Source organism: Rhinopithecus bieti, unplaced genomic scaffold (genome assembly GCF_001698545.2).
Source record: "Rhinopithecus bieti isolate Rb0 unplaced genomic scaffold, ASM169854v2 scaffold_25530, whole genome shotgun sequence".
In the NCBI taxonomy this organism is placed as follows: Eukaryota; Metazoa; Chordata; class Mammalia; order Primates; family Cercopithecidae; genus Rhinopithecus; species Rhinopithecus bieti.
The window spans coordinates 303,269-330,006 of NW_016811646.1; the positions used below are offsets into that span (position 1 = coordinate 303,269).

A 26,738-nucleotide genomic window follows, 5' to 3' on the forward strand; every position below is an offset into this window, starting at 1 on the left:
TTCTCCTCTTTCTCTAAGACCCCCAAAACCAATTTATTTGTTCATTCACGTCATGCATATCCTCCTTTTTACTCTTTTAGTCACATCTCTCATTTCTCAGTCTCTGACCCCTTCAACCATGTCCTGATCCTTCTCCTACACCCAGCACAACCCTCCTGCAGAGAAAAGTGTACCCGGATGAAACCCCGATGGAATACTAAACTAACAGAACTCGTCAGATGACCTTTGCTTTATCTGCCTGCTTTCTTTCCTCTTCCCTTCTGTTCTCTTCTTTTCCTTTCTTTTCTCTCCTCTTCTCTCTCTCCCTCCTACTTTCACTCTCTCTCTACCGCTTTTCCTCACTCTCTTTTTCTCCCCCCTTGAAGGCACTGTTACTAGCAATAGAGAGCTCTGGGGCTTGCCTGAAGCCATGGGCAGTTATCACTCCAGGATTCCCCTTTTAGCGCCTCCTCCCCATCTTAATCTCAAAGTCCAGCAAGGATAGTGAGCAGTTAGAGCCCGGCCTCCAACCTACTTCCATGGGGGTTTGCTTCCTGAGTGGGAGAGATGACTCTAGTCTGGAGACATTTGCTGAGACCCTTGTGCCTGGTCACCTCTGCTCCCAGGATCCTTGAGATGCATCCTTTCCTGAGCCGTAAGTGGAAACCAGGGGGACATGGGTCAGTTGAGGAACAGCGAGAGGGGAAGACTTGAGCTCTGAAGGCTGCTGCCTGGGATTCTGGAATGTTAGACCTGGATGAGGTCTTAGAGATGAGGCACACAGGTTCTCACCCTGAGTCGATGCCCCATTTTCATAGCCAATATTTTGTAATGCTCCCTTTTATTTTGAAATGAAATTCATGGATAATAAAACCCGACTATGCTTAATTTCAACATAATGACATATCTCAGCTGCAATATTTTTAAGAACCAAAGGAAAGCAATTCAAAATAAAGTGTGACTTCAACTTACAGATGCCCAAGGATGATTTCTACTTTTTCTTTTTTGAGACAGGGTCTCCCTCTGTCACGTAGGTTGGAGTACAGTGGTGTGATCATGGTTCACTGCAGCCTCGACATCCCAGACTCAAATAATTCTCCCACTTCAGCCTCCTGAGTAGCTGGAACTATAGGCACATGCCACCATGCCTAGCTATTTTTCTTTTTTAACTTTTTGTAGACATGGGGTTTTACTGTGTTGCCCGAGCTGATCTTGAACTCCTGGGCTCAAGCAATCCTCTCACTTCAGCCTTTCAAAGTGCTCGGATTGCAGGCCTGAGCCACTGCACCTGGCTAGGATGACTATTTTAAAAAACATAAAGCATCTGCATGAATTTTCATCATGCCTCTAGGAAGTGAGACCATTGTCTCAATTACCAACAAATGCTGTGATTTACCCAGAGTCATCCAAGCCAGGACTTGACCCCAGGCCCTCCCCATCCACTCAAACTCTCCTCTCTGCAGCAGGAACAGGAAATATGGGGAGATGTGGGGTAACCAGACATTGCTGGCTTTATGAGTGATATCCTATGTGCCTGTGATTTTCACATGGATCTTGTTTCACGAAAGCCCCACCTCCTCCCCAGCAAATTCCCTCATGCAAACATGAGATTAAGCAGCTGTCTGTACGTTTATGTGCCTGTGCTTCACAGGCCCTAAACAGGTATGGGGACCATTTTCCATTCCCCATTGTGACCAACTTTGTCTTCATTCTCTCCTCATCTTTCCCTTTTACCCTCCTTCCTTCCTCTCCTCTTTGCTTTCTTCCTCCTGAAAACTGCAATTTTTTGAAACTTGATACATGCATGATGCTTTCAATGCATTATGTCCTTTTATCTTCAACCAAACTTGTTAGTGAGTACTATCATCTCATTCCACAGATGAGGAGACAGGGTAATAAGGAATATCTAAGAAATGTGGTCAAAGGCAGAAAAATGTAAGTGACAACTTGGGATTCCCAGCCAGGCCTATCTGACTCCAAACTCGGAGAGATTCTACCAGGCCCTGTCTATCCTCCCCCAGTCTTCCAGTCCTGTTTGGACTGCTCTTTTCCCTTGGTCATGAGTTTTTTGCCAGAACATCACTTAACTCTAACGTTTTCTCAGAAGCAGGTAAAATTATACCCAGTCTTATGCTCAGTGAGGAGGAAATTATGCTGAAAGTACCAGCTGCTGACCTAGCAAGAGAAATGCCCTAGGCTGCCCTCTCCCCTTTCCTACCCCAACCTCTGAGCATTGTGTAGCTGCACAGTGGAGCAGCAGATAACCTAGACAGGGCAGGTGAGTCCTAGTACCTAGAGATCTTGATCAACTCATTGGGGATGCCTTACCATAGGCCCAGCAAGGACACTACGAAGGAGCAGTCTTAGAAAACCACACCACCTAGACTGAATGCCATCCTCATTACCTGGCCTTGCAAAAACCTTTGGGACTTTTATGTCTACTTTCTTACCTACTCTACCTAGGTCTATGCTTGCTTGTGCTTGTTCATCCAAACACACACTCACTGAACATACACTTTGGGAGCACCTGCCACATGCAAAATATACATTCAGGCAAAATATATGAGCATCTATTATGCACCAGTGCTGGAGACTTAGCCACAATAGGCAAGAAAAAGCCCCTGCCCTCTATTTCAGGAAGGAGATGGACATAAACGAGTAAGTAAATACATAAATATATATATGTGTGTGTATGTATGTATTTATGTATGTATCCAGTAGAGAAGCATACCATGAATAAAACCAAATCTGGAAAGGGAAGAGAAAAATATAATGGGGGAGGTGGAAAGGGAAGGGGCTGTGGTAAGGAGATTACCATGTTTCAAGTGTTGTTATATATGCAAAAATAAATAAGTCACAATTCTTGTATAGTATCTACATAGTTACTATACAATATTCATATGCCTAAAATGTTCAGCCTTGTTTATGCTTTGATATGCGCAATCACTTTGGGCCAAGCGTATGCAAAGTTATGGAAGCAATTTGCTTTCAGTACAAAAGTGTGGAGAAATATCTCAGTGGGGCATTCTTTCCTACCATTAGCTAATGACTGTGAAATGTATAACATTTGCAAGTGGCTGGAGTATGTGCTCCCTGTAGCAATTTCCTAATATATGCCTGCTCTCCCACAAAGGAAGGGGGGCACAAAAAGTAATCCATTTCCAGCTGAGATGTTTCTCCATTCCTGCCAAGGCTATTTTAAGAAAACATTTAAAATTTGCCCTAAAGGGGGGCCTCCCATGTGCACCCCTCCAGGCAGCCTTGCCACAGTCAGAACTGATTTAACACATGCCAAGGGCCAGGAAGGGTGATCACAGAGACTACTCCCAAACATGCAGAAGGAAGACCCACTCACCTCAGAATCAGGAATCGAGCAGCGCTCTTGCTTGTGCACAGACACAACTGCCCCTGTTTGGCTTCAGCAAAAGGGCATACACTGGAAGGGTATGAAGGAATGGAGGCAGGGAGAGAAGGCGGCTGAAATAATCAACAGGAGGCTGAGGAGGTGGACAGGACCCCACACGCAAAGAAGCCAAGGAAGGCCAGGCAGGAGTAGAGTAAATTCTGGTAGGAACCGCCTCTTAGCAGCTTTGCTGGGGGGAATGCAGGCACCTGGCATTCATCGCTGTCATCCTTTCACCCAGAGCATGCATGGGACAGAGGGGACCCCCACAGAGAGGGCTGCGAGAGATCACGTCCTGAGCTGAATAATACCGAACAGCAATGGCGAGAGTCCTCGGCAGTGTCCTGCAAACTGCAGTCCCATGAGTGAAGGAAAAAGGACCACTCTGGAGTCTCCAAGCTGGCAGCTCCAGGACAGGGAAGCAGAGGAGAAAAAGTTTCTCTGCTGACCAGACACTGTCACTCAGGCATCCAAACACCAACACAGCTTCAGCAGGCCTCCATGGGAGGCGGTGTCTCAAACCCTCGACGTTAGTGAGGGACTTCAAAACTGCCAAGGCCTCAAATTCCATCTGTCACTGACTCCACTCTAAGGTGGATGCAGGATGAAATCTTCCTTTCCTAACTCATTGGCTATCCTAAGTATTAAATGACATTCCAAATGTGACAAGGTTTTTTTTAAGTTACCTAAGATGCTATACAGAAATGAGATACAATTGGCATTTGGGGCCAGGCTCAGTGGTTCATGTCTGTAATCACAACACTTCCGGAGGCCAAGGCAGACAGATGACTTGAGTTCAGGAGTTCGAGACCAGCCTGGGCAATCTGGAAACCCGATCTCTACTAAAAATACAAAACATTAGCCGGGTGTGGTGGCATGCACCTGTGGTTCTAGCTACTAGGGAGGCTGAGACAGGAGGACTGCTTGAGCCTGGGAGGTACAAGTTGCAATGAGCAGAGATCCCACCACTGCACTCCATGTAAGACCCCATGTCTATTAAAAGTAGAAAAAGGAAAATAGCTGGGCATGGTGGCATGTGCTTATGGTTCCAGCTACTCAAGCGGCTGAGGTAGGAGAATTGTTTGAGCCTGGGATGTCGAGACTACAGTAAGCCACGATCACAGCACTGTACTCCAGCCTGTTTGACAGACGGAGACCTTGTCTCAAAAAAGGAAAAAAAAGAAATCATCCCTGGGCATCTGTAAATTAAAGCCATACTTTATTTTGAATGCTTTCTTTTGATTTTTAAAATTATTGCAGCTGAGATAGCATGTCGTTATTTTAACACATTATATGAGCATTGGGCAACAGAGCCAGACTCTGGCTCAATAATAATAATAATAATTAGCATTTTAATAAATCACACTGTGTCCACTGCATATTTTCAAATATTTTAGAATCTTTTTTTCATTTTAAAGGGTGAGGAAGCCCTTAATAAATACTCCCTCTGGGCTGAAAACTGGTTGTGAATACTGAAAAACTCTTTATCATTACAAAGAGAATTTTCCCAAGAGTTTCCAAATGCCAAAAAAGATTGATTTTTCTCACTTACTTTGCCCAACAGTTTTTGTCATTTGACATCATGATTTTGGGGAAAGAAAACAAAGTTACGGTGACCTGTAAGCTATAGAACTCTGAGAATTAGGCAGCTGGGAAATGAAAGCTTGCTAGTTACCCACTTGGCATTTATTATGCAAAAGCGATGCTGTTCTCCAAATTGAATTCCATCTTTCAATGTCTTGAGTTGCTCATGTGAATTGAAGTGAAAATTGGTGAATTGGATGAAAATCATTATCTGTCATCTGTTTAGCCTAAAAAGACACTATCCGATTAGTTAAAACAATGAGACAAAACAAAACAAATACCTATTCACAAATAGACCTTGGATATAGTTTTATTAATCCTAATCTCATTCATTCCTTCCCCTCCACCTCCATCTCTCTCTCTTTCTCACACACACACACACACACACACATATAGGTATGCATATGCATATACACACATACACAATCTCCAGGAGCCCCCAAAAAGCTTTATGAACACTCAACTCTTACATCATCCTCAAAACCCAGGCTATTTTGAATAAAGAATGCATGCAATTATCTAGATAATTAGATTTTAATTTTTTTCTGGAAAATAATAAAAACTAAAGCAGTTTTATTTCTTTCTGTCCATCAAATATCAACATTATTACTATTATTTTTGAGTTTTAGTTATTTATTAAGAGGGGTGAAATGACAGTCAATAGATTTGGAGGTATTATCCAGATTTATTTCACTTACTGACCCCTATTACATTTCTCCTACTTGCTCGTTACTCTCTGTCTGTTTCTTCCTTCCTCTTTCTTCTTCCTTTCTCCCTTCTTCTCTTTCTTCCTCTTCTTTCTTCCTTGCAGAATTTCACGTATTTCATTTGAAGCCCTCACTCCACCATCATATGCTTATCACTTCTGTGAATAAATGAATAAATAAACCTGCCTTCACTGTTTAAAATTCAAGCTTTTCTTTATCAAGTCTTTCTCTCCAACTCCCTTCCCCCTCTAGCCTACTTTCGTAAATCCTATAACCTTGGAGTCAAGAGAGCCTACAACCTCCTCAATGGACAACTCCAATTTTGCAGACAGAAAATGAGACTGAAGAAACGAAAGGATTTTGAATTCTTAGAAACACTCAGAAGTTTTGTTCCATCTCAGAAGCATAACTAATGCAGAGAGACACAATGAAAGGCTTTTTAAAAGGTGAAATTCTCAGAAAACTGAAGCTATCAAATTTTTTGGTCCTTTCTATCCATGAAAATCAAAAGTCACTTGCTTTTAAAGTAAGAGCAAATTAATGACATTAGTGATTACTTAGAGCAGAAAAGTGAATGGAATCTCTTTGAAAGAAGATATATTCAGAGCTGTTACTTTCCATCTTCATTTAAAAACACAGTTGTTCATTATGTTTCTCAGGACTGTGACTTCATAGCCACACAAAATACTAACATTTCTTTCTTGCATTCAAACCTTCATGCTGAGAAAGAGACATAATTTCCTCAGCTCTCTCCACCTGTAAAACTATCTTAATGTTGACCTTTAGTCTTCAAAATTGGGAGCATCTTTCCTNCTGTTACTTTCCATCTTCATTTAACACAGTTGTTCATTATGTTTCTCAGGACTGTGACTTCATAGCCACACAAAATACTAACATTTCTTTCTTGCATTCAAACCTTCATGCTGAGAAAGAGACATAATTTCCTCAGCTCTCTCCACCTGTAAAACTATCTTAATGTTGACCTTTAGTCTTCAAAATTGGGAGCATCTTTCCTAGGAGTACTTATAAGTTCTCTAGAAACCTCTTCCAGCTCTAACGTTCTGATTCCATTATTCCATCCCACTGCTGCAGAGGGGCCAAAATCTGTGCCGTCAGGGAAGGGTGGAAATGGCTGAGGAACGAGCAAAACAGACCCCTGGGCTAGAAGTCAGAGGAATTTTGTTCTCGTTCTTCACCTAACTAGCTTGATAGCCTTGAACAGATTAATTTACCACTTTACGCTGGTTTCCTTATCTATAAAGTATGCATTTTGACACACACACACACACACACACACACACACACACACACAAATGTAAGGTCCCTCCTAGCTCCAAATATTTAATGAATCTGGTTCAGCTTATCCTTGTTTTGTCACAGTCTTGTGTTGGTAGCCGTTTTTTTTTTTTTTTTTGGAGTGGGGGAGGTTTTGTCTTCTGGGTCTATTTGCCTGTGTTTATTAGTCTAGTTTATTGTCTAACACCTGCCTCTCCTCATTCCCTACAAGAATAGTCAACAGTCATTAATTCCATGTGTACTGATAGCTAACCAGGTACCAGGCACTGACTAAACACTAGAATTCCGGCACTAGGCAGCTTGAAGCCTAAAAAGCACCTCTATTAACAGAGGATGGACTCCAACAACACATTACACTGGCAGAAGTTTTGCCTACTGATGAGAGAATCAACATGGTGAGGGTAACACGGGCAGTTTGCCTAAACTGAGCTTCCCAAGCTTGTGAGAGACTGCAGTAGATTGTTTTTCCAGACTAGATTGGAGAAGAACTATCTTTTTTTTCCTCCAGAAAACTCATTATTGAGATACTCAGTTTTTAAATCCAAACTAAAAGCTGATTTACATGACTTTTTAACTAAGAAATAAACAAAATTGTCTAAGCAGTTTTATTTGGATAACTATAGGTGACTTTCACCAACAGACCTATGTCATGCTTAGTTGAGGATTCTAACTCACTTCACTTTCGGTAGGTGCTTCCTGGACATCAGTAACCAAGCTCAGTCTTCATACAAGGCCCAGAATGCCTTCATGTGACTTCATGCCTGAAAGATACCAGGTAAGATTCAGGGCTTTAAGAACACTCAAAGAGGTAGTTTCTCTGGGGAGGTCTCAATTGATTGTTTCCTTAAGAATGACACAAAAATAGCCCTGCTTGCCACTAAACTATCTCATTCCAGATATTGTACCTCTAAGTCATTGGAAGCATCTGAAAACCTCTTACTCCCTTAATGTTAGTATATAAATTGGTGTCCATGTGTGAGAGATAGAGACAGAGACAGAGGCAAAGAAAGAGAGTACAAGAAACACACTATCATGATAATTAATATATGTATTGTAGGGAGATACACACACATCACAAATGTGATGGCACACATTGGCTTTAAAGTAAATGTTGCTCCTGTTTTAACTGACTCATGTGGCCAGCTGACCTTCCTGAGCCCTCCAGCCAAAATTATAGTTATATTTTTGTTCTCAGGCTAATAAAGATTGAGCTGGCATTTTCTCTCTCACTTTCTCTCTCTTTCTTTCTTTCTGTTTCTTTTTCTTTCTTTCTTTCTTTCTTTCTTTCTTTTTCTCTCTCTCTCTCTGTCATGCATGCACATGTGCATGCACACACACACACACACACAGCAACTCCTTTATTCTACATGATACTTACAGGTTAGAAATTGTAGAATCAATAGGTACTCATGAGGGATCTTCAAAGAAGAGAAATACAGGAGAGATATTTTATAATTAAAGATACAGACATGACTAGCACTTCATTGTATTTTATTTTTTAAAACACTACCACAACAAAAATGACTCATTAGTTCAGACTAATTGCTTATTAGTTCAGACATTTACTTCCAAAGTCTATTTTTTTCGTAGTTAAAATCAACTCAAAGCCAAGGCTTTTCATTGATAGGTAGAAATTCCAGCCCTTTTCTAGAAAGAGATTGAAAGCCTACAAATAATAATTCACCTCCTTAAAAGAAAAGGCTTTAATTTCTTACAAGGATGATATTGGATAAGTACACCCACTTTTAAGCCTCTACAGGCTAGCAGCCCTCTGCTCCATCCACTAGAGAAACTGGGCACTATTACTCATAGATTGACTGCCATTGACCTTCTAAGAAGTGTGCGAGTTTAAATCTTGTTTATCTACAGTCTCTTGGCTACAACCGTGTCCTGGAAATCCACAAAGAACACCTTTCTCCTGTGGTGACGGCATATTTCCAGAAACCCCTGCTGCTCCACCAGGGGCACATGGAGTGGCTCTTTGATGCTGAGGGAAACAGATACCTGGATTTCTTTTCCGGGATTGTTACTGTCAGTGTTGGCCACTGCCACCCGTGAGTATCCTTAAAATCTGGGGATTTTTGTTGCAAAAGAATGCATGGAAAACAACTATGCTAGTGATTCCGAACTCTTGATTTGCTTATCTCGGTTAAAAAATATCTACGACAGATTGTGGCTGACATACTCCGTTCTATTTCCTGAGTACAAAATCTTGACACACTACTTTTCCTCTTCTTGACAATGCAAGATTTTGTTATTCTCATGTCACATGTAGTGTGGCATGTACCACGTGACTGGAGTCTTGCTGTGTGTGTTTCTCATTAGCAACAGCTTTCCAAAGAGAGGGGTGCATTCAGGGAAAGGAAGGGAAGGGAAAGGCAGGCGGCTCTCAGAGAAACACACGACAGGCTTGTCAGGCGAGGGATGATGAGAGATGAGAAATATCTTCTAGCCTGGGGAATCTTTTTCATGGCCTCTGAGAGATGCAAGAGGAAGAGAAGAATGATGAGAGACATATGCAGTTCTAGCTGGAAATTTACCTGGAAATGTATGGATCAATTAATCTAGAGATTATCTGCAGTGATGACAGTACACTCGCCCACACAGATACCCTTGGAGCATTCTTGGTTTCCATACAGTGCTCTCATTTCATGTCTGTTCTCTCTTTCCTTTAATAATCTGACCAATGCAACCTCACACTAAGTTAGGGGAAAGCAATAAAGCAGCAAGTCTAAAACAAACTGAATAGGTGTGGGACCTTCTGTCAAAGCAGGAGGCCAAGAGTCCCCCCTCACACAGCTGTCAGGAGGTAAGAAGTGAGTGTGCCTCAGGGTTCCAGCCCTTATCTTTTCCTCCTCTTCACTTCTTCTACCCTCTTTCATGATCAGGAGGCCCTAGTCCCGTGCAAAGTCACGAGAAGTATCCAAAATAAATGTCAGATGCAATTTCAAACATATGACAAACATACACGAAAGAAGTAGAGAAAATGGAATAGAAAATGAGTTCAAACATTCTCATTGAATCTTCCCAATAACATTGACAGTCTTCCCTGGAAATGGGAAGCCATCTTTTTTACCCCTCCTGTGACTTTCATTTATTTTACTAAATAATGTTTTTGTCAAGTGTCTCTTCTTCAAGAATTTACTGATACTCCACAGTTTTCTAAAGTGAGTTTCATGGAACATTGATCACAGGAGTTTCCATGGAAAAGGGTCCCATGAGAAAATAAGTTTGGGAAACACTTTAAACTATTTCTCCTTTCTGAAGAGAAACAGTGTACACTAGTCTATTTCTTATAGGTACTAAATGTCCTACAGTAAAGACATCTGTATAATTTCTCAAAATATTTACCCACTGGATTGATTTTTTCTGATGTGAAAGATATTAATAACAAATAAAATTGGTATGTAACAAACTTTAGCAATTAATGTCCTTTACTGCAAGTTCAGACATCTTGGCTTGTGTTTTCAAAGCTAAGTCAGGTTCCACAAATCTATCATCCTTAGTCCCTATTATCTCTCAGTATGAAACTTCTAATCCTGTAAAGTTGGCCCAATCCTTCAAAGAATGTGGCTTTATAGTTACAAAATGTTCATCCACACTAACCACTGTTCAGACTGATATTAGAATGTCCCTGCAGAAAAACTGTTAATCTTAGTAGGATGTGGTAGCATGCACCTGTAGTCCCAGCGACTCAGGAGGTTGAGACAGGAGGATCTCTTGAGCCCAGGAATTGGAGATTGCAGTGCACTATGATTGTGCCTGTGAATAGCCACCACACTCCAGCCTAGGCAACATAGTGAGAATCCATCCTTTAAGAAAGAAAGAAGGAGGGGAGGAAGGGAGAAAGAGAGGAAGGAAGGGAGGGAGGGAAGAACTATTGATCTTGCATACATGTGCTTGATGAATCTATTCTTCTTTAGAAAAACAAAATGGAAAGGACTCAGGCTTACAACTAGTCATCTCTTTTTCCAAACTCTTCAAAGGATGGCTAATAAGAAAGCATAGTTAGAAGAAATTCTAAACCCAAACTTCCTCTTAAACTAGGTATTTCTTTTCTAAAATCCCTGTAATCATTGAGTCTTCTTTTGAACCCTGCTCTTGGAGAGGAATTCATTATCTTTTGAGGCAACACATCCCATTTCTGGACACCTGTAGTGGTTAAAGGAGTTTATTCTCACATGTAAATAAAATCTGCCTCTTGAAATTCTTTGAGAAAAAACACTACGTTCGGGTCCAATGACCAGTGTGTGTGAAGGAGGGGCGTGACACACAGTGCAGGTAACTGCTCTACTGCTTATCCAGGAAGGTGAACGCAGTGGCACAAAAGCAACTGGGCCGCCTGTGGCATACAAGCACTGTCTTCTTCCACCCTCCAATGCATGAATATGCAGAGAAGCTTGCCGCACTTCTTCCTGAGCCTCTTAAGGTACAATGTTCTTCCTACAGGAGCTGAATTTTATGGGGAGAAAAAAAGGTACGATACTCCCAGCTCAAAGGGACAGGAGTCTTATGATTCCAGGGGAGCTGCCCTAGGAAGCAGGAACATGGGCAGGGAATTTAGTCTGTGCATTGAACATCTGTAGTGGTGATCTGATAGCTACATCTGAAAGCAATCAGACAGAAGGGAATTTATGAATTGCTGGTGAAACAAGCCAGTGTTCCCTTGTGTCACCTCTGAGCCTCTGTCTCTCTTTGGTTGCTCTCCTCACCATATCTTCGCAGAAATCATTTCCCAGGAGCCATAGGCCTGCTGATGTTCTCATCTATGTCCTCAAGAGGTTTTTATCTCATTGCTCCTTAGCCTTTCTGCAAAGTTATTTGCATTTCTTTTACAAAGAGTGAAACCATTTTTAATAAATGCTATTTGGTTCATTTGGTCTAAAACACACTTAGATATTTTTTTCTACATGAGCTGTTTTTCTGCATCTGAAATGACTGATATTTTAAACTGAACTGAGACGTTAAAATGTTGGCCAAGATTTGCATTTAGGCATTAAATGAGTTAATACATATGAAGAACCTAGAACAGCACTTAGTCTCGAGTGTTAGCTATTATTATTTTACCATGTTGTCTACATTACCTAGAGTAGATGAAGAAACTTGGAAGAACTGCAACCTCAGTTTAGCCCCAGATGTTCATGGAGGAGCAGAAGCAGAGAGTCAGCAGAGTCACAAACACATGTCTTCCAGTCCCTGAGTCTGGAGGGCACAATTCGCTTTCCTTCTCCCCGTTCTTTCGTCCAGGCTGAGCTGCATTTTTTGTTTACTTGTTTTTTCTCTTTTTTTTTTTTTTTTTGAGACAGAATCTCATTCTGTCACCAGGCTGGAGTGCAATAGTGCAATCTCGGCTCACTGCAACTTCTGCCTGCCAGGTTCAAGCGATTCTCCTGCCTCAGCCTCCCAAGTAGCTGGGATTACAGGCGCACGCCACCACACCTGGCTAATTTTTGTATTTTTACTAGAGATGGGGTTTCACCGTGCTGGCCAGGCTGGTCTCAAACTCCTGACCTCAAGTGATCTGCCCACCTCAACCTCCCAGAATGCTGGGATTATAGGCCTGAGCCACCACACCCGGCTTGTTCACTTGTTTTTTCAACATTCACACACACAGCACAGTCAGGCTGGGACAACCCCTGGAGTTGCAGGGTCAGAGGTCCTGTCTTGTTCCAAGCCTTTAGAATCAGGTGAGTGGGTTAGGGTCAGGAGCCAAGAAACCCAATCTTTGAATCTATCAGCTACTCATTGCTGTGTGCCCCTCAGCAAGTCTCCTCTCTTGGCATTTTGCAGACCATCAAATAAAGCCAATGAAAGCCCGGAATGTTCCACAGCAGAGACAATCTCTTAGCCATTTTTGTACATCTAGCACTTAGCGGCTACTGGAGGAAGGGCTATGGAATCCATACGGTGGTTAAATGGTGGAACTGCTGGGTAATCCGAGCTCATATGAAGGGAACTCTCCTTAATACTCAGGGGCTGGACATGTGCCCTTTAGCAATTTTAAATGAATGGGTAATAAGGAAATAAATTATGAGGCCACATGTCTTCCTTTCCTCTCTAGGTCATTTTCTTGGTGAACAGTGGCTCAGAAGCCAATGAGCTGGCCATGCTGATGGCCAGGGCACACTCAAACAACATAGACATCATTTCTTTCAGGTAATCACAACTTGGAATATTCAACTTTAGGAACACTGACTTACCCCCATTCTTAATGTGTATCTTTACATTAGCATGGAGTGGGAGAGAGGTTTTCTCGGGAATATTTTTCTAATTGTTAAGTTTTAAGGAAGGATTGGTCAATTGAATTTTATAACAGGATAACTGCATTCAAGTTAGCCTTATACAAGAGAGGTGGTCCCAACTGGTCACAAACAGCTTGAAGTCCTCATTATGTCATAGATCCTCCTGTGGAATTAAAGAGAAACCCACTTGACAGTTTTTTAACTTTGAAGATGTGGCAGGGACCGCACCGTATATCAAGCAGTAAAGGACTGTTCCCCATCTTAGATCAAGGCTCTACCAAAAAATACTGGCCCGTTTTAATTTCTGCTTATGATAAGGAGCTGTCTGCTTATTTCATAGTGCTAGCTGCACGCTTTTTTCACCCTTTATTCTCCTTAAGTTCAGAGGATGCACATATAACCCTGTATATTTCTGCTTCTTCCAGTGACTTTTGAGCACTGATAACAGATTAATTAATAAACCCTTCATGGCTATATTAGCACTAAAAATAATAGAAAACTAAGCATTTTGCTCAAGTTACCTTCCTTGAGTAATTGTACACAGCACATTTAAACAGACTCATGAAAGTTAATGTAAAAGATAGGAGTGACTTATGGTAAAAGTTGATGGAATAAAGAAACAGTGGTATTTTTAACCTGTCTGGTCATAATTTCTGTGTGAATTCAAAAGAAGGTTTTATTTAATCCTTATGATAGCACATTCAATACTGCACATTCCATATCAAATGAACATGCAGTTATTACAGGAATCAGGAATATGGTAATAAAGAATTGTGATTAATGTATTACCTAAATAACATTCCAGAATGTGTATGCCCAGGTAAGTATTAAGTAGTCACAGTACTACCAGGGTTCAACACACAATGTGTCTCCTTTTTCAAGATATATTAGGTCGGTGCAAAAGTGATTGAGATTTCTGCCATTAAAAGTAATGGCAAAAACCACAATCACTTTTGCACTGACCTAATACAACCATTCTTTTGAATAGTCTTAATAGTCCAAAATCCTTGTTTAAAGGTGATTTTGGTATGTGAAATTGTTAAAACTCATTTGAAGCTGACACTCATGATTAGGAGCATTTATACTAAACATAACTGTTTCAGGTTCAAAAGAAACAAAACCTATGTTTCTTAGATGGAGAATAAGGTAATTTATAAGGTGTGTAAGTCCCTAAAGATATTGAACAACAGGTATATCACAGGAAAAAATATTTGGCTTCCCAAGGCGACTACTTCGAAGACTGGTATTCATTGAACATATAATTTCTGGTATGTTGCTAAAAGATGAGTCTCATTACTATGGAGTAATAGAGTAGGGCAAGTCCTAAGATTGGAGGTCTTGGACAAATGTTCTCCAAAATTCCTTTCACAGTTTCAAATCTATGTTTTCTAACAACAGTTAGAAAAGACTATTAAGTACATTCACCTGATGTAGGCTTAGATGTGTTCGTAGAAATCAGAGGTGGATGTGAATTATATTCTATTTCATCTTCATGGCCTTCCTGGATTTTCTCTTTTGTCCTACTCAGTGGACCAGGAACTTGACTCAATCCTCCTGTGTTTCTTTTCTGCAGAGGAGCCTACCATGGAGGCAGTCCTTACACACTTGGTTTGACAAATGTAGGGACCTACAAGATGGAACTCCCTGGTGGGACAGGTTGCCAACCAGTGAGTTTGGAGATTTTTCTCTTGTTTCTTTAAAGACTGCTGGGTATGTGAAGTAGTTGATCAGGTTTTCCTGGTATAAGGATTAGAAACTAATATAAAGCCTGTCATTAATCAGGGGCTCAATTTGACCTAATTGAATTGGAGACCACTTGAGGACACCATTAGAAAAGCCTTCCGAGTCCCAGTAATAATTAATGACAGGGTTTTAAAATTTATTTTGCTTTTAAATAAAATCAAGTAAACTGCAAAGCTCTGAGAATCTTGAATGCACAAAATTTCTATGAAGTCATCACTGTAGTCACCTTCTGTTCCCACTTACTGTACCCAGCTTTTCAGCATCAGAATCAGATACCTAATTATTCTTATTCTTTCAGATGCCCTTACCCACTGCACCCTTGAGCAAGTTGTTTCCAGGCTAACATTGAAATCAGTTTCCTTGTTAGAGTGCCCACATAGCTGATTTCTGAGAAAAAATTATCTCTGCAAAGCAGATTATTCAGTTTTCATCTTAAGTGGGGGAAGAATGAGGGAGGAAAACTAAGAAGCCCTCTTGTCTTGATGACGGCCTAAACCTAAATGGGCTGTCTCGTGTTCATGTTTGGCCACACTCCTTCTTTTGTCATTTGCAGACAATGTGTCCAGATGTTTTTCGTGGTCCTTGGGGAGGAAGCCACTGTCGAGATTCTCCAGTGCAAACAATCAGGAAGTGCAGCTGTGCACCAGGTCCGACTGGGCAAGGGAGGGGCCAGTGGAGGGTTGGATGTTGAAAAGGACACAAATAAAGGCACACCTATCCCTGAAGGAACAATTGAATTTGAAAACATGGAAAAGGGAAAATCCGGAGGAAGCAAAACTGGAAAGTAACCAAGTTATTCCTCATTGAATCAACACTTATGTCTGCTATCACTTCACTCTAAGACCATCTGTCTGGCCATATAGGAAAAGCATCTCATGCTATCAGAGCCAAGCTTTAAAAAATGACTATCAGTTGGTACTTGATTCAAGGCATTCTATTAGCTCTATTATAATAGCAATAGCTCTGGTGTCAATTTTAAAATGAAACAAGCTGGACATGGTGGCATGCCTGTAGTCCCAGCTACTTGGGAGGCTGAGGTGGGAGGATTACTTGAGCCGAGGAAGTTGAGGCTGCTGTGATTCATGATTATGCCACTGCACTCTAGCCTGCATGAAAGAGCAAGCCCCGGCGGGGTGTGTAGCTCATGGCTATAATCCCAGCACTTTGGGAGGTCGAGGCGGGCAGATCACCTGAAGTCGGGAGTTTGAGACCAGCCTGGCCAACATGGTGAAACCCTGTCTCTACTAAAAATACAAAAATTAGCCAGGCGTGGTGGTGTGCACCTATAATCCCAGCTACTCAGGAGGCTGAGGTTCAAGAATCACTTGAACCTGGGAGGCAGAGGTTGCAGTGAGCTGAGATAACACCACTGCACTCCAGCCTAGGTGGCAAGGCAAGACTCCGTCAAAAAAAAAAAAAAAAAAAAAAAACTCCAAGAAACCAAGATGGGTGGGATTATTTACCAATCCCAATGGATGGAGGGAAAATAATGCTTTTGGGAATCTCAAAACTCCAGTCAAAAAGTTCTCCAGGGACTGCCAGCCAAAATGAGAGCATCTGTCAAACAAAACACAAGGCTGCCCTTCCTTCAGGCTGCTGACAACCCTGGCAAAAATGTCAAAGGCTTTCTAACAAGGAGAACTTCCATTTATCAATCACATTTTTACTTGCATTCTTTACCTATACTTAACAGGAGGGCGAGGAGGCAGGAAACATCATCTGTTCCTTGCTAATCAACAAGCCCTGCCTCCGATTTGTCATCGCAACCTTTTGAATAGCTGCTCCTTAGTAGTTCTGAAGGAAATAACTAAAAGCTTCAGCCCAGTGATTTTTAATGGAATAGTATGAATCACTGGGTTGAGAGGAAAATACAAAACAGAAGTCTTAAAACCAGCTCTGAAAGGAAGAAAATTCACCGTCATCTTAAAATTCAGATGACATGATAGCAAAATGGAGGTAAAAGAATGAAAAAGTAAATACTGGAACAAGCCAAGATGTCACGCTCACGGAATTTAAAATCAGAAGGAAATGTAAAGCCATAAAGTTATAAATCAAACTCTTCACTTTAAACATGAGGAAAGCCAGATTCATAGAGAGGAGACTGGAGGGCTAAGATTTGACCCCAGGTCTTTTGACTCCAAAACCAGTGCTCCCAATTCCTATAGCCATCCTCATCCACACTGATGTGCCGTCAAGATAAACCCAAGCTGAAAAATCATTCCTTTCCTGCAGGCCAGGACTGAGGAGCTGCATGAAGTCAAGAGATGGATTCCACTCTCAGCTGTGGCATGGTTCGGCTATGAGTAAAAGCTTCACCTTTTGCTTCAGTTTTCCCATTTGTAAAACAGAGACAGCAATATCTGGTTGCTGCCAACACCATCGCAGCACTTCATGAGATAAGGCATAGAGAGTTTATGTAGAGAAAACCAGACCACAGCAATACCTGGTAAAGCCATATTTGAATATTGTATCTGTATGGCATCAAGAACTAAAATCAGTTTGATGCACCTCCCAGACCCTGGTCTGACTGCAAAACCACCAGCACAGAGCCTAGTAGACAGAAGCACTCAAGAGATGGCCATTCCTTCTTTTCCTGCTATATGTTCCTCTTTCCATATAGAAGAGAGACAAGCCTACTGTAAGGCCTACTATAGGACTACTTAAGCAAATTTGACAATACCAGAAGTCCATGGTCTCTCTAGTGGCATCTAGAGGCTAAATGATAGTGACAGGCGTGCATTTCTGCTCTGAACTATTGTCTTTGGCATATCTGAAGTCAGCTGTTTTCTTTTTTATTTATTTATTTATTTTTTGAGGCGAAGTCTCACCCTTGTCCCCCAGGCTGGAGTGCAGTGGCGCGATCTTGGCTGACTGCAACCTCCACCTCCTGGGTTCAAGCGACTCTCCTGCCTCAGCTTCCCAAATGGCCGGGATTACAGGCGCCTGCCACCATGCCCAGCTAATTTTTGTATTTTTACATTTTTAGTAGAGACCGGGTTTCACCATATTGGCCAGGCTGGTCTCAAACTCCTGACTTCAGGAGATCCGCCTGCCTTGGCCTCCCAAAGTGCTGGGATTACATGCGTGAGCCACCGTGTCCAGCCAGCTGTTTTCTTAACTCATATCTTCAAGAGACAAGACTATTTATGTAATCTTTGAACAGGATTGGAATACAAAAGAAGGACCCCAGCCTCCTCCACTGCCTTTAGGACCTGGGGAGGGTTTGGTCTTTGCTGTAAAACTGGAATATTCATATATGTTTACAAAAGCATCCAAACATGTACAGTTCTTTGACTATAGATGTTGCCTGTTCTCAATTCCTCTTAACCTATTGATAGGAATACCTTAAGAGGAATCGAGGCACCAACCGTGGTAGAGATTTTTCTCATCTCAGAAATATGTCATCTCTCCCAACAGAGGCAGGGGGCCATTTTGTGAGTCTAATCTAGATGTTTATGTGGTATATTTCTTTGTTCTACTCCATCTACCTCCCAGGGTTTTTTCTCCCCAGGGGTTCATTCCAGGCCTTGAGTTTCAGATGTAAACCATGATGAGATTCAATCCTCATTACCTACTGCCCCCACAATGTTCCAAACCTGGTACTGATCATGTCATTCTTCTTCTTTGGAAAGACAACTTTTGTTTTTCTTAAAAATTGTAGTTCTTTCTTGGCTTCTCACTCAGCTTAACTCTTTCTGTACCACCAGCTGGAATAAATTCTTCCTTCGCCATCCTGTTGCGGTATTCAACAGAACATCCTGTCTTCACCCCCTTGGGGTTTTCCTCCTGCCAAGCCTCTGCAGAAGTGGCCTAACCTGGGGTTACAGCAATGAGCCAATGCAGCTAGTGTGAAATAAAGTGAAAAGCTCATCACAGTCGATGACTCTCTCATCGCTGAGCATGTGGGCAGAGAGGGAAAAAGTGAAAGGTCTAGCATAGGTTCAAGCAAAACCTTTTGGTATGGTTCTGCCCAAATTTAAGCTCCACTCTTTGATTTCTCCAGTTACAAATGGGCTTGTTACATTTCCAAATTATGTCTCTTGAACATAGTTCTGACCCGTCTTTTAGGGTCATCTGAAGCTGTTTTCCTTTCCCAATAAAAACGGGAAATTTCTGTCTCTAGAGGCATAGATTTATTTGTCTACTATATTCTTCTCATCAAAACAACACAAGTGATGCCAAAAACATACTTTGAGGGCTTGATATACTTGTCATTACTTCCTTTCTCACACCCTCAACCTCCAACCTCCAGCTAACCAAAGATATCAGGTACCTCTGTCAATTAAACTTTTCCGAATATCACATGTAACCTAGAAATATGTTTGGGGCCAGCTAGTATTTTCTCACTTTTAATGAAGAGCTGAGGTATAAAATTCAGTTTTGATAGTGATTGCAGAAGGTTTCTATTCCTTCTGTCTAGCACCGTGGAGACAGCACTGCATCCATGCCTCTAGGCAAGCACTGGGATGGTAGGTGGTGACCCAGACTGCTTTCACTGTCACTTAGGTTGGGGCTTTCCATCCCATCCACATCTTTCTCTGCACTCCTTCTGTCATCTATGGATATAAGTTTAAGTTCAGAGACTGCATGGTGCTGTTTAGAACCAAATAACAGGTGTGGATAAAAATTCTGAAGGCTCAGTCATGTATGGATACAGCTGATCTGGGACCTTTGTTATTCCAGAATAGAAGAATTTCTCTCTCTCTCTCTCTCTCTCACCTTTCCTGCTTCCTTGGTGATTCCCACTTTCAATTTTGACACATAGATGTAGGCTTTTGGAGCTTGGGCAAGCTTGCTGGGCAATCTTCCCACTCTCCTCTCGTCCTCTCCCATCACAGGATTTCATGCCTGTGTGTCTGTGTGATGAGGCTTGCAGCTGGTGAAGCATGGCAGAAATGTTTCTAGTATCTTTAAGCAGGATGGAAAGTAGATATGGTTAGTACTAAGACAACTGAGCTGGATGGACAGCTGGTACTGGTAACATGATAGCCTGGCTTTTCTCCAGTGGAAAACAACTGAAAAATTCTGGATAAAATGAAACGTATTCCCTTCAAGGCATGGATACAAGAAAGCACAAATTCTCAGAAACACAAAGAGATCATTAGGGCAATGCAGGCAGCTTTGACCCTGAGAGCATTTGTTGAACCTGGTAACCTTGAGCTTCCATGCTGATGGCTCTGTGGAGTGCAGGGAAGAGATGACAAAGTCCAGGGCCCAGCCAAAGTAAGGGATCTTATAGGAAACCCTCCCCTGCCACAAAGCCGGAGCCCCCAAGGGGCCACCTCTTCATCCATGGGTCAACTAGAAGTAAATACACCACCAATAACACGTTACCCATCACAGGCCAAAGGGCCTGCAGGATTCTGGTGCTGAATGGAAGTGGAGGGACTGGGAGGAACCACCACCGGAAATTTCACCTGCAGGCTGGCTCTCCAAGGCTTTGCATTGTGAACGCTCATTTCCTCAAGCTTATAATTTAAAGGACTCTTAGACTCTAATGCCCTGCGTGCTTGGAAGCTGCAAATTCAAATAGGCTCTGGAGGGATCTACCTCATTCTGGGTCTCAAAGAATTCTCACAAACGAAATTCCAAGGAAAATAAACTGCCCCTTGTCAAAAATAAACATACAATACACAAAACTCTACAATCAAGAAAAAGATCTGCAAGGATTTCAAATAACAGAATTATTAGATAGACTGTGACATGAATATGTTTAATACATTCAAAGAAAATCAAATATAAGCTTGGAAATATGTGAAATGGATAGGACATCATGAAGAATAAGAAAGCAAGTTTTGAAAACAAATATGTCTTCTAGTAACATAAAAGGGATTATTGAAATTTGAAACTCAGCAGGTGAGTTTAACAGCAGTAAGACGCAGCCAAAAGGAGAAGTCATGAATTAAAGACAGATCACTTCAACAAGGGCACTTTACTGCTTTTCCCCATTACAAAGACCTCTAAAAAAAAAAAAAAAAAAAGAAAGGCCTTCAAGCTAAATTGCTCAATGTCTCACTCCAGCCATAATTTCTACTATTTGTTAATATTTTCTTCTTAATGCATTAAACATTTACTGAGCACCACCTACAGTGTACCAAACAGCTTGTTTGGCCACAGAGATTTTAGAAATGAACAAGGCATAGTCCCTGCCCACAAAAACCTCCTGATTAATGGGAGAAAGGCCTGTTAAAAACAAGCACAGGACCAAGTGCCAAGGGCTGCGATGGATGGAAGCCACCTGGCTCTCGAACATTTCTCTTTAAACTGAATTCTAATTGTTCTACAAACATATTTACTAACTCTAAAGACAAAGACACTTTGTAGCTTTAAAACCGTACATCAGATTAAATGGCAATGAAAGGAAATAGAGTTATTTTCAAATAAATTAAATCACTCTAATTCCATTTGAATTAGATCCACCCGTTTTAGAGGACGGGCATCCTTAGGTGAAACAGCTGTCTATACCAGCTCAATGACACTTTGGGACATTTTTTCCCCAGATGGAAAGAACTGAAGTGGTTTGTTTATGCCTTTATGGCTATCCTAATCTCCCTTCTTGAACCAAAGTACAAGTTGTTCAGAGAGAACGTTCTCCCTTCAGAAATGCATATCCTCACTCCCAATCCCTGATTGACCCACCCTGTCTGGTTTTTCTTTTTTTTCTTTCTTTTTTTTCCTGTTTTTCCCCATGCTTCTAGATATCAGGCTAACGTTTTCAAATGCTGTGTTTGTTTTACTTTGTTGTTTGTGTTTTGCAGACTGCTGCCAAGCTAAAGACCAATATATTGAGCAGTTCAAAGATACGCTGAGCACATCTGTGGCCAAGTCAATTGCAGGATTTTTTGCAGAACCTATTCAAGTGGGTACATGAATCTAAGACATTAATGGAGCTGAATCTTCAATTATCAGAAAGTTTTAACTCGTACATTCTAAAGAATTCCAAATGAATTAAGTGCTTACTGTGTCCCTTTGTAAATTCGTTCTCTTGGTCTCCTTGAAAAAAAGAAGACACTGACTTTCAAATGATCTTTTAAAAACCCTCTCCTGCATTTCCACCAGACAGATGAAACTACTGAACTCCTAAAATTCTTAAGAAGAGGAAACCCTGGCCATTTTTAGCTGCTTAATAACATCCGCATTGTCCAAAGAACTCTTTCGTTAGTCTCACCAAATTCCTCTATTCTACTGTTTTCTAATCTCGGAAAATAATCAACATTTGCATCTTTTTTCCAGAAGTCATGGTGTAGAGTAATAACTCCTCTTTTCACCCATAGTGAAAACTGTTCTATAGACTGTTGTTAAAATTGCTAGTGTTACTATCATGATACTGATGATAATGATGATCTAACTTTTTTGTATACTTTGAAAGGCTGATGCTATTATTATAGGTCTTCCGGATCTGGTCCTTTGCAGGGTGTGAATGGAGTTGTCCAGTACCCAAAGGGGTTTCTAAAGGAAGCCTTTGAGCTGGTGCGAGCAAGGGGAGGTGTGTGCATTGCAGATGAAGTAAGTGGCATATAAGGGTGCCATTGAGTGCTGTGGGAACAGGAGATGCACAGACAGAAACCTACTAAACTTCCTCTGTGTTCCAGGCAAAGTCTCCAAAGTTTGTCTACAAATGAATGAAATTTTTGCTAGTGGGCTGGTTGATTTGTTAGTACATTCGCTGATCAGTTTAACGAGTGCAACAGAACTTAAATATCCAAATTGATGTCTATCAAATAAGTTGCTGACAGTCATATATGATGTTATTAGACCGTGACTCAACGTATTTTTTAAATTCCTTTCTAGGGATTGTTTCAGGGGCTGACAAACCACATAGGAAATTTAATCTCACAGCTACGTTTTTTGTTGTTTTTATTTGTTTGGTTATTTTGAGACAAAGTCTCGCTAGGTGGTCCAGGCTGGAGTACAGTGTACGATCTCGGCTCACTGCAACCTCCGCCTCCTGGGGTTCAAGGAATTCTCCTGCCTCAGCCTCCCGAGTAGCTGGGACCACAGCCATGTGCCACCAAGCCTGACTAATTTTTGTATTTTTAGTATAGATGGGGTTTCACCATGTTGGCCAGGCTGATCTTGAATTCCTGACCTCAAGTGATCCACCTCCCTTGGCCTCCCAAAAATCCTGGAATTACAGCATGAGCCACCATGCCAGGCCCAATAGCCAAGTTTTAATCTTAATTTTGCAAAATAGTATTTACCAACCTGGCAGCATATACTTTCTGACAAAACTTGCCTGGAAATAATGTGGGATTTTTTTGTTTGTTTTTGAGATGGAGTTTTTCAAAACAACGAGAGAGAGTTTCTCTTTTGTTGCCCAGGCTGGAGTGCAGTGGCATCCTCTGCCTCCCAGGGTTCAAGTGATTCTCCTGCTTCAGCCTCCCAAGTAGCTGGGATTACAGGCATCCACCACCACACCCAGCTGATTTTGTGTTTTTTAGTAGAAACTGGGGTTTCTCCATGCTGGTCAGTCTGGTCTCAAACTCCTGACCTCAGGTGATCTGCCCGCCTTGGCCTCCTAAAGTGCTAGGATTACAGGCGTGAGCCACCGCTCCCGGCGGAAATAATGTTTTTAAAATAATATTAATAATCCAGCCTCTAAATTAGAAGAGTACCACCACTGCAGATACTGCATTTGAAAATAGTTCCCAGAAAATTGTAAAATAGATTTAATTAAAGCAGAATTGGTGGAATAAGCACACTACCCCCAAGGGCATTACTTTAATGGGAATAAAATTCATTGGCTATGTGAGCTCTAGTTGTGTGTTTTTAAAAGGGATTAATTTACTTAAATTACACTTCATATTAGAGTGTATCAAAGAAAGTAGTCCTCTGTCTACTTAGAATAGTTATGGAGATTAAAAGACCAGAGGATGACCACGAGGGCCACAGAAGCCCTGCTTTACTGCTGGGTGACTATCTTGATTGGACTAACAGGTGGTTAGACCAGCCAAGGACAAGTGGAGAACCTGTAAGTATGTTTCACACCTATTTCAGTCCAGCCATCATTGTTGGAATAGACTTCCTCAACTAAAAATTTCCTACAGCTAGGCTGGGCGTGGTGGCTCATACCTGTCATCCCAGGACTTTGGGAGGCTGAGGCAGGCGGATCACTTGAGGTCAGGAGTTCGAAACCAGCCCAGCCAACATGGTGAAACCCCAGAAATTTTGCAATTTCTGCCTGGTCAGCTGGGTCTCTGTTATGCCCAGGTGCATTGGATGTCCCTGGTGTACCACAGGCAACTGGGGCCAGCCTGCTCCTGCTGGGCCCATCCTCCCTTCTCCAATCTGCCCACAAACCGATGGAAGTCCTGGCTGGAGAAAGATAATCTGCTATTTTAAAAAGAAGAGTATATCCAGTCAGTTTGAAATTAGCTACATCATTAAAAAGGATAAACTTTGGCCTCCAAATCAGCACATAGTGAAGCTGTCACAGTCAGACTAATTAAAGAGATGGTAGGCTGAATTCAAAGGAAATATGAATTTCAGAATTTTCTGTCTTATGGTTTTATGACTTTCAAACAATGTAATTGAAAACTGTCTAACACAGGTATCCTTAAGAAGGATTATTCCGAGGACTAGGTAAAAATAAGGGTAGCTGGAACTTTCTGAGTACCTACTGTGTGTCAGGCACTGTTCATAACACTTTGCATGTGTTAACTCAGTTCATACCTATCAACAGTTCTATAGTTCTATATGCCCCATTGCTATTATTCCTATGTATTAGTCCTTTCTCATGCTGCTGATAAAGAAATACCTGAGACTGGATAATTTATAAAGAAAAAGAGGTTTAAAGGACAGAGTTCCATGTGGTTGGGGAGGCCTAACCATCATGGCAGAATGCGAAAGGCACATCTTACATGGCAGCAGACAAGAGACAATGAGAGCCAAGCAAAAGGGGTTTCCCCTTATAAAAACATCAGATCTTGGGAGACTTATTCACTACCATGAGAACAGTATGGGGAAACCGCCCCCATGATTCAGTTATCTCCCACCAGGTCCCTCCCACAACACGGGGGAATTATGGGAGCTACAATGCATGATGAGATTTGGGTGGGGACACAGCCAAACCATATCATCCCATTTTAAATATAAGTGAATTTAGGTCCAAGGTGGTTAAACAACCTGTCAAGCTTATGCTGTTAGTAGGAATAGGTCCAAGACTCAAATTCAGGCTCCCAAAACCACATGACTAGCCACTGTATCAAGCTGCCCCTCCAAAATGATAGAGTGTGGTGTAGAAAGGGCAAATCATGGCAGAAAGGGAAGGAACACAGGATAGAAAAACCTGAGTGCGGAGGGCCAGTTCTGTCGAGGAGCAGTCTTACACAAGTCATCTTAATTAATAATCAGTGGCATTCTTTTCTTTAAAATGTGGAATCTGGATTAAAGGTAGAAAACTGGCAGCCTCTGGGCCCATATTGGCATAGACTGATTCTGAATTTGAAACTGACTGCAGGGCATACCCACCCATAGTCCCCACCCCACTTGCTGTCATGACCCAGCCTGCTCCTCTCCCTAACATATGCTCCTCATCTCCAAAGACAGTTGAGTTTATGGACGTTAGAATGATCCATCTCTGTGCTACTGTAAGAGTCTATGAAACTGATACTAAACATGGTTTATTGTTCTACATAATTCCACGCATTTGTAACCGAGTCCAAAGCTTGTACCACTTGCTGCAAAACAGTCAATAAGTCAAGCAATAAGGTGCTGGGGCAAGGAAGAACACTTTATTTTGGGGAGCAAGCAAACCGAGAAGACGGCAAACTCATGTCCTAAAGAACCACCTTGGCCGAGACAGGCAGATCACGAGGTCAGGAGATTGAGACCATCCTGGCTAACACGGTGAAACCCCATCTCTACTAAAAATACAAAAAACTAGCCGGGCAAGGTGGCGGGCGCCTGTAGTCCCAGCTACTCGGGAGGCTGAGGCAGGAGAATGGAGTGAACCCGGGAGGCAGAGCTTGCAGTGAGTCGACATAGCGCCACTGCACTCTAGCCTGGGCAACAGAGCGAGACTCCATTTCAAAAAAAAAAAGAACCACCTTAAACAAATGTGGGTTCCTTTTATGTTAAGGGAAAGGGGAAGAGGGAGGGGGTTGAGGTCAAAAGGTGACTGGTGACCACAGACATTTGAGCCACAGCAAGGGTAAACTTTCGTCCTTGGTCAGGTTACAATACTGTTACAAATTTTTAATGTAACGTTGTTACTTGTGTGTACACCCTTCTTATCTCCTCGGGGATTCTTTTTAAAGCATCCTTGCCCTAGTTAAACTATAAACTAAATTCCTCCCATAGTTAGCTTAGCCTATAAGCAGAGATAAACAAAAGCAGTTAACCTAAAAGACATCATCACAGTGGGAGAATGAGAGCAAGCTGGTTAGGAGCAAAATGGAGTATGTCATGCTAGGCTTCCTTTTCACTGTTACACATTGTCCAAGCAATCTGATTTTCCACCATTTATGCCATTTATGTATGGTATTTAGATAGAGTGAAAAAGACAGGCAGGAAGACAAAATGGATGGATTTTCCATGAGCTCCTCCTACATTATCCCATTTGGAAAAATCAATCAGTTGCCCAGAGGCTAATTAGTAGGAAGGAGGCCACCCAGGATTCCAGCCCAGGTCTGTCTGACTCCCAGGTTAAGCTCTTCTCCTATATTGGTCACTGTCATCTAATTCTAACCCCCAGAATCTGCCCTTGCTGCAGCAGCCTAGAGAAAGTAGGAAAATGAGAAGTGAATCTGAAAAGGACACTCACTCTTTTTCTTTTTTTTTTTT

At 41.8% G+C, this 26,738-nt stretch overlaps 1 protein-coding gene across 2 annotated transcripts in view; it reads left to right on the plus strand.

The window, feature by feature from the left end:
* The first annotated feature begins 242 nt into the window (after positions 1–242).
* AGXT2 (alanine--glyoxylate aminotransferase 2) overlaps positions 243–26,738 on the plus strand; it is a 46,345-nt gene continuing 19,849 nt past the window's right edge. The window contains exons 1-9 of one of the 2 annotated variants that reach the window (XM_017894522.1): positions 243–634; positions 7,659–7,744; positions 8,839–9,023; positions 11,275–11,398; positions 13,031–13,125; positions 14,785–14,878; positions 15,508–15,601; positions 21,713–21,813; positions 22,368–22,460. In XM_017894522.1, coding sequence (XP_017750011.1) covers positions 547–634; positions 7,659–7,744; positions 8,839–9,023; positions 11,275–11,398; positions 13,031–13,125; positions 14,785–14,878; positions 15,508–15,601; positions 21,713–21,813; positions 22,368–22,460 — 960 coding nt within the window. In that variant the 5' untranslated portion in view covers positions 243–546. The remainder of the gene's footprint in view (positions 635–7,658; positions 7,745–8,838; positions 9,024–11,274; positions 11,399–13,030; positions 13,126–14,784; positions 14,879–15,507; positions 15,602–21,712; positions 21,814–22,367; positions 22,461–26,738) is intronic. The other variant, XM_017894523.1, reaches the window with a different exon arrangement.